We start from the raw sequence: 12,420 nt of genomic DNA, 5'->3' as shown, positions 1-12,420 counted from the left end.
TCTGTCTGTCTTATTTGGGAACCTAAGTAATCTTGTACTTAATCAAAACTGCTGACATTTAGTATCCATGTAGTTACTCATTATTTAGTTCACATGTATTACACCTATACTGTTGACTGATTAATTAATGCAGTAAATATGTATGGAGGGCCCACTCTGTGCCAGACCTGTGCTAGGTCTTGGTAATATGAATCTGATTAAGATAGAAAGCCTTCCCTCATTCTGCTCCCTGTTGAGTGGGAATAAGAGAGAGACCATTCCAGGACATGATGCTGAATGTGGACAAGCACATTATGGGGAGACATTGGGAGGGATGAGTTTCAGCTGAGTTGTCAGTATGAGTAGACATAAGTTGGTTTAAAGTATGAATTGAAAACTGACCTAATGCTATGAACTGTGAGTTTATTTTATACTCTATCTTTGTATTTTTTTTATTTCAAGCATGACTTTATTTCATTTCAAGCATGTAAATCAAATTAAGCTCAGGAAGTATGTTTTGGATGTCTAAGAGTCACCTGCCTCATTAGAATTTTCTGGTAACTGCTAAAGATACCAGTACTGGGTATATCTAAAAAACTTTAAAGGAAATACATAGTTGTCTAATTAATTGGAATATTATAAATGGGCTATTGGGTTGTGCCTTATTAATCATTTTCTACCCAAGATGTTTGAGCATGAGTTAACAAATTACCTTATGTCCCATTCACTAAAACTTTTACTATGTATACAAATTAACTATTAGTTGGTGTGTTTTTTAATAAGCTTAAAGTTTTATTTCACTTTGAATAATCATACTTAGTTTTACTTGATGAGTTTTTTGTTTGTTTGTTTGTTGTTGTTGTTTTGTATTTTTCTGAAGTGAGAAGTGGGGAGGCAGACAGACTCCCGCATGTGCCTGACCTGGATCCACCCAGCATGCCCACTAGGGGAAAATGCTCTGCCCATCCGGGCCATTGCTCATTGCAACCAGAGCCATTTTTTAGCGCCTGAGGCGGAGACCATGGAGCCATCCTCAGTGCCTGGGCCAACTTTGCTCCAATGGAGCCTTGACTGTGGGAGGGGAAGAGAGACCTATGTGCCCTGGCCAGTAATCGAACCTGGGACTACCACACGCTGGGCTGACACTCTACCACTGAGCCAACCGGCCAGAGCCCTTGATGAGTTTTTAGTGATTTACATTATAAAAAAATTAAAACACAGTAAAATGGTAATTATACAAAAAATGTATTTTCTAAGCTACTATAAAATAAGCAACTCATAACTAAGATCTAAAAGCAATCACACAAATAATGTCTACAAAGGTGAGTAAACTGGATCTTTAAATTATTACCAATTATGAGAAATTGGACCTAGAATCATGTTAGTTTAAAAATATACTTTGATAAATGCCTACTCAGTAAGTCTCTGGGTTGAGTCACTGTTAGCATCAAGTTAAGGGTTTGCTCTTCCTGTTTGCAGACGTCTGAGGTGAATCCTAGATGGTACTTAGAGACACGGAATCAGGACTGAGGGTTCCTGGTGTCTTGTCACATAAATAACATTTATTTTTTGTTTTACAAACAGTGAATTGAGACTAGATTAATTTATAGGTCACAACCATTATTTATTTTTTTAAATGGAAACACAATATAATAAATATGATGCAATGTTATACAATAGAAAGTGAAAGACTTCACCAGTAGTAAGAATAGGTATTTTATAAAACTAGTGTTTTCTGTTTTACATATACTTGTACATAAATAACAATGTAAAATGTATTTCCTATGGAGAATCCTGGTCAAAAATGTTTGAAAGCCACTATCTTAGAAGACACAGTACAAGTGGTAATTATGTTTAAAGACTTACAGAGAAACTAAGAAGGTTGAGGAGTGTTCACGGGGGTTCAGAACAATAGGAAATGGAGAAATCTGGTGAACTGGTTGACCTGAGAGGAAGCCTCCAGTAGCTGAAGAAAAGTTCATCATGATGAACATAAATAGAATGTCCCCTGGAATTTGAGGATTGGTAATGGCTACAACCACCCTTGAAGCTGCAACTACAAGCCTTAGTTGTATTTCAGGCATCGCAGACTGTCTTCTTTCCCTCCCTTTCTGCAGGGTGGTGTGAAATATTAACCACAGGAGAAGCAGAATGGCTGCAGCTTGAACACCCTGGTGGGGTGGAGCTGTGATGCAATAGCTATTGTGCTCCAAAAGGAACATAGCCTCGTTTTGTGAAGTTACCACCCGTGGTGTTTCTTGAAGTCAGTTTATTAGAAGCATCTGCGCTAAGTTTTTGGCCACTGTATGAAGATAATCTGTTAGTTGTTGGATTTTATTATCTTTAGGTAAAAAGATGGCATTTCAAGAAAACCCCCAAGTAAACTAGCAGGAGTAAAAAACAGTCTAAGTGTTGTAACTTCTAGAGAGTTCTTTCTCTCTCTTAGGAAAAAAGGCAGTGTCCTGTGTTTCTGAATGCATCAGTAATTGAATTGTGAGACACTTAGAGCCTACCAAACTGGGGATATCTGAGGCACTTCAGGCCATGGAGATGTTGGTCAGGTCCAGCCATCTATGAAGACAACGCTGATTATATGTACTTTCTGACTAGTACCATCACTCTACAAAAGCCACAAAGTCACTGCTAGATATCATTGGCATAACCCAATGTTTGTTGAATATTGTGCTAATGGAACTCACATTTTGTGGACTGTTGAATGTTTCCCAAGACCCATAGTCTGTTAACACGAGTTCATAAAGTGAGCAAAGTCTCCCCTTTCTTTACAAGGATAGATGATCCCAACTTGGAATTTAGAAGAGAATGAGGTACACTTGCTTTGTTTTAAGGATGATCATGTTCAGAGAAGTAAACAAAATGTGTTGAGAAAACCATGCAGCTCCACCAGCAGCAGCATCCAGTCTCCTGGACAATTTTGCAGTCAAGGAGGGAACCTAGTGAGCTGACCACATGAAAGATCTTAGGTGTGCCCTGGAAGCATGCACATTTAAACACAGTGTTCTCAAGCAGGTGCTTTCTGTAAATGCTCATGATACTTTTAGCCATGGTACTAACAAGGGGACCAAGGACAATGACTTATCAGGTCACAAGAAACGAAAGGATATGACAAACTAGAGATAACCAGAATCAGAAGTCTAGGTAACCTTGAAGTACCTACAATGTGATACAGAGAACCACATGAGGGTATTGGATCCACGCTGGAAAGCTGATTGTTAGGTCCATGTAATCTGAAAACCCAAAGAATTAAGGAATACCATGGTCCCAGGAATTCAGAACTTAGTTTCTAGAAAGGTCGACATAGGTCAATTAATAAACATAGTACTAGTAAGTGTTGTGACTTTTAACCAAGGGCAGAAGCTGTTTATTCTGTTTTAATTTTATGATCTTTGTGTGTAAGTAGACAAGAGATGTTGGTAGATCTTGAGTCTTGCTCATATACCTTCTCAAAAATACATACTGATGGTCTTTATACAGGTACAATAAAAATAAAGAGATCTAAATTATTCATTATATATGCATGTCAGTTGACATTCATTAGTGTTAATACCAAGGAGCATATCCACACAGCAAAAGTGTCTTACTAAAGCAATAGTTTATACCCGGTGATACTTACCTGGTGTTGCCCGCTCTAGGCATCAAAGTTCTGAAACTAATAGGTATCTATGGAGTAATAGAATTATATATTAATATGAATTATATATTTTATGTAACTTTTCTCTTGTATATAATTGTAATATATAAAAGTAAGTAAAATAGGAATCTAGTAAAATTTTCTGATTCTTTTTCATTAACAAACTAGAAAATCTGGCCCTGGTCGGTTTGCTCAGTGGTAGAGCAGTGATCTGGCATGTGGATGTCCCAGGTTCAATTTCTAGTCAGGACACACAGGAGAAGCACCCATCTGCTTCTCCATCCTTCCCCCTCTCTTCCTCTCCTTCCCCCTCCTGCAGCCATGGCTCAATTGGAGCAAGTTGGCTCCATGTGCTGAGGATGGCTCCATGGCCTCTGTCTCAGGTGCTAAGATCTTGGTTGCTGAGTAATGGAGCAAAACCCCAGATGGGCAGAGCATCACCCTCTAGTAGGCTTGCCAGGTGGATCCTGGTTGGGGCACATGTGTGAGTCTGTCGGTCTCCCCTCCTCTCACTGAATAAAAAAAAAAGGAGGGGGGATGACTAGAAAATCTCTTTAACTAATTGTAGTTAAACTAGCAATTTTTATTCTGGTCTGAATTTACCTATTTTTCCAGTTCTGACCTCCTTTTCATTCATCATGTTCTTGTTCCAACCTGAAATGTTTGCCTTGACTTACCCTTTATTCTTGGTCTTAAATTGTATTTTTATACTGGTTCTGAAAAATATGTCCCACCAAATCCTTGATCTGCCTGTCTCCACAAGTCAAACCTCAGTTCTTCCCCTAATTCGGCTCTCTTCATGGTCAACATTCTATCCCATTGTGTTTGGCCACATTCTACAACTAATTCAGTGATGGAAGAGGGCTTTATTCTGCCCTCTTTGTGAGGAAGCATGCCTTTCTGATCGGGGTGCAAGCTGAGCATGGTTCTCCCACTGGGCAGAATTGTGGATGCTGTCACCCCTCCTGTGTGGCACTATCATGTGCCTCCAGCAGCAGCTTAAGAACTTCTTAATTAAGCATTTAAAGTCAGCGGTCACACATAGGCTACATGGAACAAGCATTTCTTTCAATCTTTACAACCTCAAGAGATAGATATTATTACCATGCAAAGATGAGGGAGGGAATTGACTAGAGTACAATGCAAATAAGTAGCAGAACACATGTCATTTGAGACCCAGACTGTTTCCTTTAGAATGGGCTAAATCATTGCAAGACACAAAATCATTAGACTTTGGAAACTTTTCACTTAAACTTGGCCTTGGCCTTATGACCTATTTTATTTTATAATAACAGATTTCTCTGATTTCTGTTGTTTTATTTGGTTATTTTCTGATTGGTCACCTTACATTCAATAATTATCACTAGTGTAATTAGAAGTATAAATGACTCCAATGAATGAAAACAGAAGTAAGTAATCATAATGCAATCTATAATCAAATATTTTCAGCATTTAGTTATTTTTGAACAATGCATATTATTATTATTATTATATTATATACAGAATATTTAGAAAGACCAAAGGCATTAAGCTAAAACAAAATTTTACAAATAAAGGGTGATTTGTATATTAGTGACAGTCAAATGTAATTATATTTATATACTAATAAATTCCACCAATTTTAAAGAAAAACCTATTATGAATACATTTTTTTCTTATCTGTTGGATTATTTGCTTCAAAAGTACTTTCTTATCTCTTGTGTGGTCATATCAGAAATTCTGGAACCAAACCAGACAAGCCATCTATAGTATAGCATTTACTAATTTGACAAGTTTTATTCTGAGCAAACATTTTTTTTTGTCAAATAGTGGATGAATATGAAAAGAATACTGATAAGAGAAAGTGCAAGAACATAGGCATGCGTTATTTATAAATGGCATATGTATATACATCTAAATATACTATAAATATAGATATGTATTTCTTGATGTATAGTCAATATAAAAACATATGCTATCTTTCTTTAAAAAAGACCTGACAAGGCTATGCAAGAAATTCAGACAAGTAGAAGTTGACTGAAGTTTCTTAAAGAAATGTAGAATACTCTGTCCTTTGTTTTTATCCCTCTTGGTTTTCATGGGTACATGTATTGCTGGGGGCTCGTTTTCTTCCCTCAGTCGATATTGCTCCTGCTATCCCAATTATTCGGAATAAAATGACTCAATTAAGATAACTGGGAGCAAGTGATATAATAGAAGAGGTGCTAATAGAACTGACCATTTTTAATAAGATTTGGGGAAGACATGATTTTTTAAAAATCTGATAAGCTGATACATGTCAGAATTTATAATTTTCTGCACCATTGAAATAATACAACAGGGTTTTTTGAAGTTTGAATAGTTGGATAGATTATGTGCACTAATATGTGTAAGTATATAATTTTAAAATATTGCAGAAATGAAATGTATTGCTACTGTTTCTGAAATATTGTGGATGAAATATCTACATAACAAAATTGTCACTAATCATGTTACTAAATTTGTTTCAATGCATTGAAAGTAAGTTTTGAAGGTCTTCGTGTGACTTCAGAAAAATACCATCTTACCTAGTTTTTCAATCAGCAATTTGTATATGTTATATGCTGTCTTATTTGTTTTGTATACCTTAATTATTTTTATCATTATGGCAGTGATATTATAGCAACTTTGGACACTAAAATTACAATAAAACAATGTGTTAACTTACTCTTCCACCAGTATTGAACGAGAAGTATTACTAATATTTCTTTCTGTGTTAGGCAAGATTATTTTATTTACTATGATGCATCATTGTTCTATTTGGATATCTTTATTAGTCTGAATTTGAACATTTCTTCAAAAATTCATTGGCCATTTAATTCTAATTTGGGGACTTGCTTTTTTTTCTGTTGGGATATTTTTCTTTTTCATATTATACTTAGAGCTTTTATATACTAAGATTCTTCGTCAGACGTGTCTTACAGACACTTTTCTTTTGTTCTTGATGTTGAAGTTACGTGTGCTTGACAATGTTCTGGATATTTAATTTTTATATGATCAAATTTATCAACCTTTCCTTTGCAGTTTTCAAGCTTAAAAAGACAGTCCGAGAACACATAAATACCCAGATTTTGGTGCTTTTATAATTTCTTGGTTATATCTTTCTTTCTTTTTTAATCTATTTTTATGAAAATTATAAAGCTAACATATTTCTTCAAATATATGGCCAGTTATTCCAATACCAGTTATAAGTTGATCATTCTTTCTCTGCTAATGTGAAATATAAATCCTGTTAGGTACTAAATTCTTATATATACTTAGATCTGTTTCTAGAATTTATATTTTTGTGAAGTGATATTCTGTTTATGCCACTCAATTTTTTCATTACTATATTTTCGAGCATTTTAATATCTACAAAGGCAACATTCCCTTATTACTTTTCTTGTTTTTTAAATAAATATTTGTATTTATTATATTTTTTTCTCTGTTTAATTTAAGAATCATTTGTCATGTAACCTTATAGGAAAACAGAATGACACTAGCATTTTTATTTACATTACATTAAATCAGAGTGACTTGAGGAAGAATTAAATGGTTTATATATTATTTTTCTTCTTTTTTTTTGTATTTTTCTGAAGTTGGAAACGGGGAGGCAGGCAGACAGACTCCTGCATGCGCCTGACCAAGATCCACCCGGCACGCCCACCAGGGGATGATGCTCTGCCCATCTGAGGCATCACTCTGTTGCAACCAGAGCCATTCCAGTGCCTGAGGCAGAGGCCACAGAGCCATCCTCAGCGCCTGGGCCAAGTTTGCTCCAATGGACCCTTGGCTGAGGGAGGGGAAGAGAGAGACAGAGATGAAGGAGAGGAGGAGGGGTGGAGAAGCAGATGGGCGCCGATCCTGTATGCCCTGGCCAGGAATCGAACCTAGGATTCCTGCACGCCAGGCCGACGCTCTACCACTGAGCCAACCGGCCAGGGCTAGTTTATAATTTTTTAATTTGCTCTTTATTCAAGTCATTTTTCTTATACTCCATATGGCTTTAAGACTTTCTAAGGTATATAAGCTCAAACCAATTCTAATTTTTTAATTAGTTTTTAATTGCAAGCAAATAGTTTGATTCCTGCTGAATAAGCAGGAAAAAATTACTCAAAATATGTTGGGTCGTTCAGTGAATAAGTAGTTGGGTTTTCGAACTGGGCTTAAGGTTATACTTCTAAGGAGAATGATCAGAACCACCACAACAAGAGGAATTGTTACTACCGCCACCTCCTCTGAGCTGTTGCAGTCCAGGTCACAACAGCGACCTCTTGCATGAGGAATTCGGCGTACAGCAGCCTCCACTTCTCTAGGGACATTGCAATTTCTGTCTTTTCCTTATTTATCCTGGTGAGAGCTTCCAGAACAGTGTGACTGTTAATGCTAATGATGAGCATCTTTTCCTTATTTCTGTTTTGAATGGAAAAAAAGTATCATTCATTTTTGTTCACTGCATACAGGTCCTGAGAGTGGTAATAAACTCAGCCTCCAGTCTTTGCATATTAAGAGATTTGCTTTGCCTTGTTTTCATTTTATTTGTATTTTTTTCTCATTAGAAATACATTTGGAATTCTATCAGATGCTTCTTGGTCAAAATGATCATACACTTTTTAAAACAATTTAGCCTATTAATGTGAAATAACAGTAAGTTTTCTAGTATTTCTCCTTCCAGGTATTTATGAAATAACTCTGATTCATCTTGGTGAGACAGCTTCAACATAGTCGAGAGGTTATGAGCACGTGTGTGTTCTGGAATCTAGGCTGTGCCATTGCTATTTGTTGTGAACACAGACAAGGAATTAAGCTTCTGTAATCCTCAGGTGGTTCTTCTGCGAAATTGGAAAGATATACTATTTTTGTAAGGGTTGTGTGAGAACTATGTGAGATAATTCATGAAAACAACATTATATGGCACATAATATGTAGTGAATGTCAATTAGTTTCCTTACTGTCTCTTAAAATAATGCTTATTTTGTTAATATCATAGGCATGATTCTTGTAAAGTATTTCCAAGAGAAGTTGGCTTGTAGTTTTCTTTTTGGATGTTGTTTTTGTCAGTTATTTTGATTACATGATGTTAGTTTTGCCAGGTGAACTAGAAAGCTTTCTGTTTTCTTCCATTCTCCAGAAGACTCAACCACAATTAACATTTTTGTTTAATTAAAGAATGAAAAATTTCTGTAAACCATCATGGTCTTCAAGTTTCTTACAAATAGAGTTCTTTGACAACTTTTCCATTTCTTTTATGGCTTTCATCTTTTTAAATGTTCCACTTAAATTAAGTGTAATCATTTGTACTTTCTTAAAATATGGTTTTTACCATACTGTAATAAACTCAAATTTATTATAGTAGAGTTTTACATAACATTTTCTTAAAGATTTTTAAGACTCCTTAAAATCATTTTTTTCTTCTGATATTACAGAATTGATACTTACTAATCCTCACCTTTGTTCAGAACTAGTAGCAATTTCATTATCAGTATTGCCATGGACAAGTTCTAGAAATATATTAATAAAAAGTGTCAATAGTTTGCTAATTTATCAATTTCCATTTTTATGAAACCCTTTCTCTTTATATATCTTTATTTTATTTATTTTCCTATTTTAATGCCTAATTTATTTATTTCCCTTCTTTCTTAATTTTAAGTCAAGGTATTTTATGCTAAGGAACTATGACTTTACCTCTAAGTACATATAGTTTGTTCCTATTCATATTTTTAATAAGTCTATTGTTTAATGTCATTTTTGGACATTTTTACCTTTAACTTATCTACATCAAGAATTATTCAAAATGAATGCTTTCAGTTTTTTGGTATATATGTTATTCATATTTTTCAAAAATCAATTTCTAGTTTTAGTACACAGAGCTCAAAGAGTGTGGTCTGTCTGCAGTTTTTTATTTTTTCTTTTCCTTTAATTGTTTGAACATTTCAGCAAACAAACTGAAAAAAAATGGAAGTCAAACATGAACACTACATTGGGCATGAAAGTTTTCTTATATCTTTCATACTTTAAAATAAGTGTTGTACTTGCATAAGATAGCAGATAAACTATTACTGTATTTTATCTTATTACTGATGATAGTATCAATTTAAGTATCTTAATGTTCAACCTGGACTATAATTTGTCTCAGTTAAGTCAATATGTCTTCTTTGATAAACTGTTACAGATTTTAGAATTGGGTTTTTTGTTTTACTTTTCTGTGGGGAGCTCATTTTTCTGCTCTCTAATATGAAAGTATTATTCATTTACACAATATAATTATTTAAAGTAGTGATTAGCTTTTGTTGGCTATCATTTGGATTTACTTTCAGTAGTCAAAAAATTTTTTTAAAGCAAGTGAGAGGCAGGTAGGCAGAGAGACAGACTACCACATCTGACCCTACTGAGATTCACCCATTAATCCCCATTCAGGGCTGATGTTCTACCCATCTGGGGTTGCTGCTTGGCAACCAAGCTATTTTAGCACCTGAAGCGAAGTCATGGAGCCATCTTCAGTGCCCAGGGACAACTTGCTCATTCGAGCCATGGCTGTGGGAGGGGAAGAGTGGAGGGAGGGGAGAAGAAGCAGATGGTCACTTCTGTGTGCCCTGACTGGAAATTGAATACAGGACTTCCACATGCCTGTCTGACTCTCTACTGCTGAGCCAACAAGCTAGGGCAGTCAAATTTTATAAACCTAAATTCCACATTTAAGACTATTTTGATTTTGTGTGTTTCATTGTTATTTTTGCAGAACATGGTTGGAGAGTGGGCCTTACCAGAAGAAATGGTTCCTAATGTACCACCCTCTAACAATTGCATATTGGGCCATGTGATTCAGAGACTAGTTGAAAAATCTCTTCCCCCTCAAGTTGAATCAACAGTGCCTGAATTACCTTCATTTGCTATTAAAGGGTGCTTACTAGGGAAAACATTTAGTGGAAAAACTACTATTCTGAAGTCTCTACAAAAAGGTAGTATTTCTTTTATTTTATATTTGTTTTTCTTGGATTCTAGTAACATTGACTCTAGTTGTCTATAGAAAACATATGTAAGGATCTGCTGATACAATAAGAAAATCTGTCATCAAGATTTTATAATGGAATGATCAAATAATTTGTTTCCAAGGAAGACACTTAAAAGTATAGATCATAAACTGTGATTGTCCCAGGCAAACCAGGTTATATGGAAATGCTATATAATGATGGTATATAGCATAAATAAAAATAACAAGTCTTAAACTTTTCCTCATAGATTTTATTTATTTTACCAATAGATGGCATAGATATTAATAATTTGTTACCAATACAAGAAAAATCTACTTAAAATTGTATTTTTTTTAAGTGAGAGAAGGGGAGATATTGAAGCAGACTCCTACATACACCTGACCAGGATCTACTTGGCAACCCCAATTAAGGCCAATGCTCCAGCGCTGAGATATTTTTAGTACCTGAGGCTGATGCTAGCTCAAACGGAGCTATCCTCAGTGCCTGAGGCCATGCTCCAAGCAATCAAGCCCCTGGCTCTAGAAGGGGAAGAAGGAGAGAAGGGGGAAAGGGAAGTGGGGAGAAGCAGGTGGTCACTTCTCTTGTGTACCCTGACAAGGAATCAAACATAGGATGTCCATATGCCAGTCTGATGCTCTATCCACTAAGCTGCTGGCCAGGGCCTAAAATTGTAAATATTTTAATTCTTCATATTGGTTGAGTTTTCATACCATCTTTAATAAGCCTTTGGCTTTTTCTATAGAAGCTCTTTCAGTTAGAAGCAAAATCATAGTTTTCCATTTGTTCAATTAGTTTTTATTCACTATTATAATATTATTATTGTTTTCACTGGATAGCTCAAAGTTTGCAGTGAGGCCTGTCTTACACCATCTCAAGGCAAATAAGGGTAGGTCATTATTGAGATGTTAAAAAGCCACTTGACAAAATCACAATGAAATACTACTTCACATCCACTAGAATAAGTGTTGTTGTTTTTTACTGTAACATGACAAGTGTCTGTGAGGATGTAAGGATATTGGAACACATTGCTGGTGGGAATGTAAAATGGTATGGCCATTGTGGAAAGCAGTCTGGTGGTTTCTCAACAAGTTAAACAAATAATTACTGTATGACCTCAGCAATTTCACTACTGCTATATACCCATAAAGATTAAAAACAGGTGTTCAAAAAAGAAAGAAAACAGCATGTTGGAATATTTACAGCAGCACTATTAAAAATAGCTAAAAGGTGGAATTAATCCAAGTGTCTATCAGCTGATGAGTGGATAACAAAATATGGCATATCCATACAATGGAGTATTATTTTTCCATAAAAAGGAGTGAATACTGATATATGCTACAACATGAATGAACCTTGAGAACATGATACTACGTAAAAAAAAAAATCAGACACAAAAAGATACATATTGCATGATGCCATTGATATGAAATATCCAGAATAGGCAAATCCATAAGACACAAAACAAATTAGCTTTTGCAAGGAACAGGGATAAGGTGATAGGAAGTGATTGCTTAATGGGTACAGGGTTTTCTTTTGGGATGATGGAAATTTTCTGGAACAAGATAGTGGTGATGTCTGAACAACATTGTGAATAACCTAAGTACCACTGAAGTCTGTCTTTTTAAATGGTTAAAATGGTTGGGTTTATGTTTTGGTTTTAACATAATAATAATAATAATTAATAATAGCTGGAACTCAAGGCCAGTGCTAGGGCTAATAAAAGCAGCTTGATCCAGAAATCGGTTGGAGGGGGTCCTATAGAAAGTATGTGAGGGTAAAGTCAACACAGAAAAACAATGGTGT

At 35.3% G+C, this 12,420-nt stretch overlaps 1 protein-coding gene across 4 annotated transcripts in view; it reads left to right on the top strand.

Annotated features, from left to right (window-relative positions):
- Positions 1–12,420, top strand: part of SPEF2 (sperm flagellar 2) — a 156,858-nt gene that overhangs the window by 53,049 nt on the left and 91,389 nt on the right. For all 4 annotated transcript variants that reach the window (XM_066373513.1, XM_066373542.1, XM_066373523.1 and 1 more), the window contains exon 10: positions 10,365–10,584. In XM_066373513.1, coding sequence (XP_066229610.1) covers positions 10,365–10,584 — 220 coding nt within the window. The remainder of the gene's footprint in view (positions 1–10,364; positions 10,585–12,420) is intronic.

This window comes from Saccopteryx leptura, chromosome 1, assembly GCF_036850995.1.
Source record: "Saccopteryx leptura isolate mSacLep1 chromosome 1, mSacLep1_pri_phased_curated, whole genome shotgun sequence".
Classification (NCBI taxonomy): Eukaryota; Metazoa; Chordata; class Mammalia; order Chiroptera; family Emballonuridae; genus Saccopteryx; species Saccopteryx leptura.
This window is presented reverse-complemented; position numbering and strand designations above follow the sequence as displayed.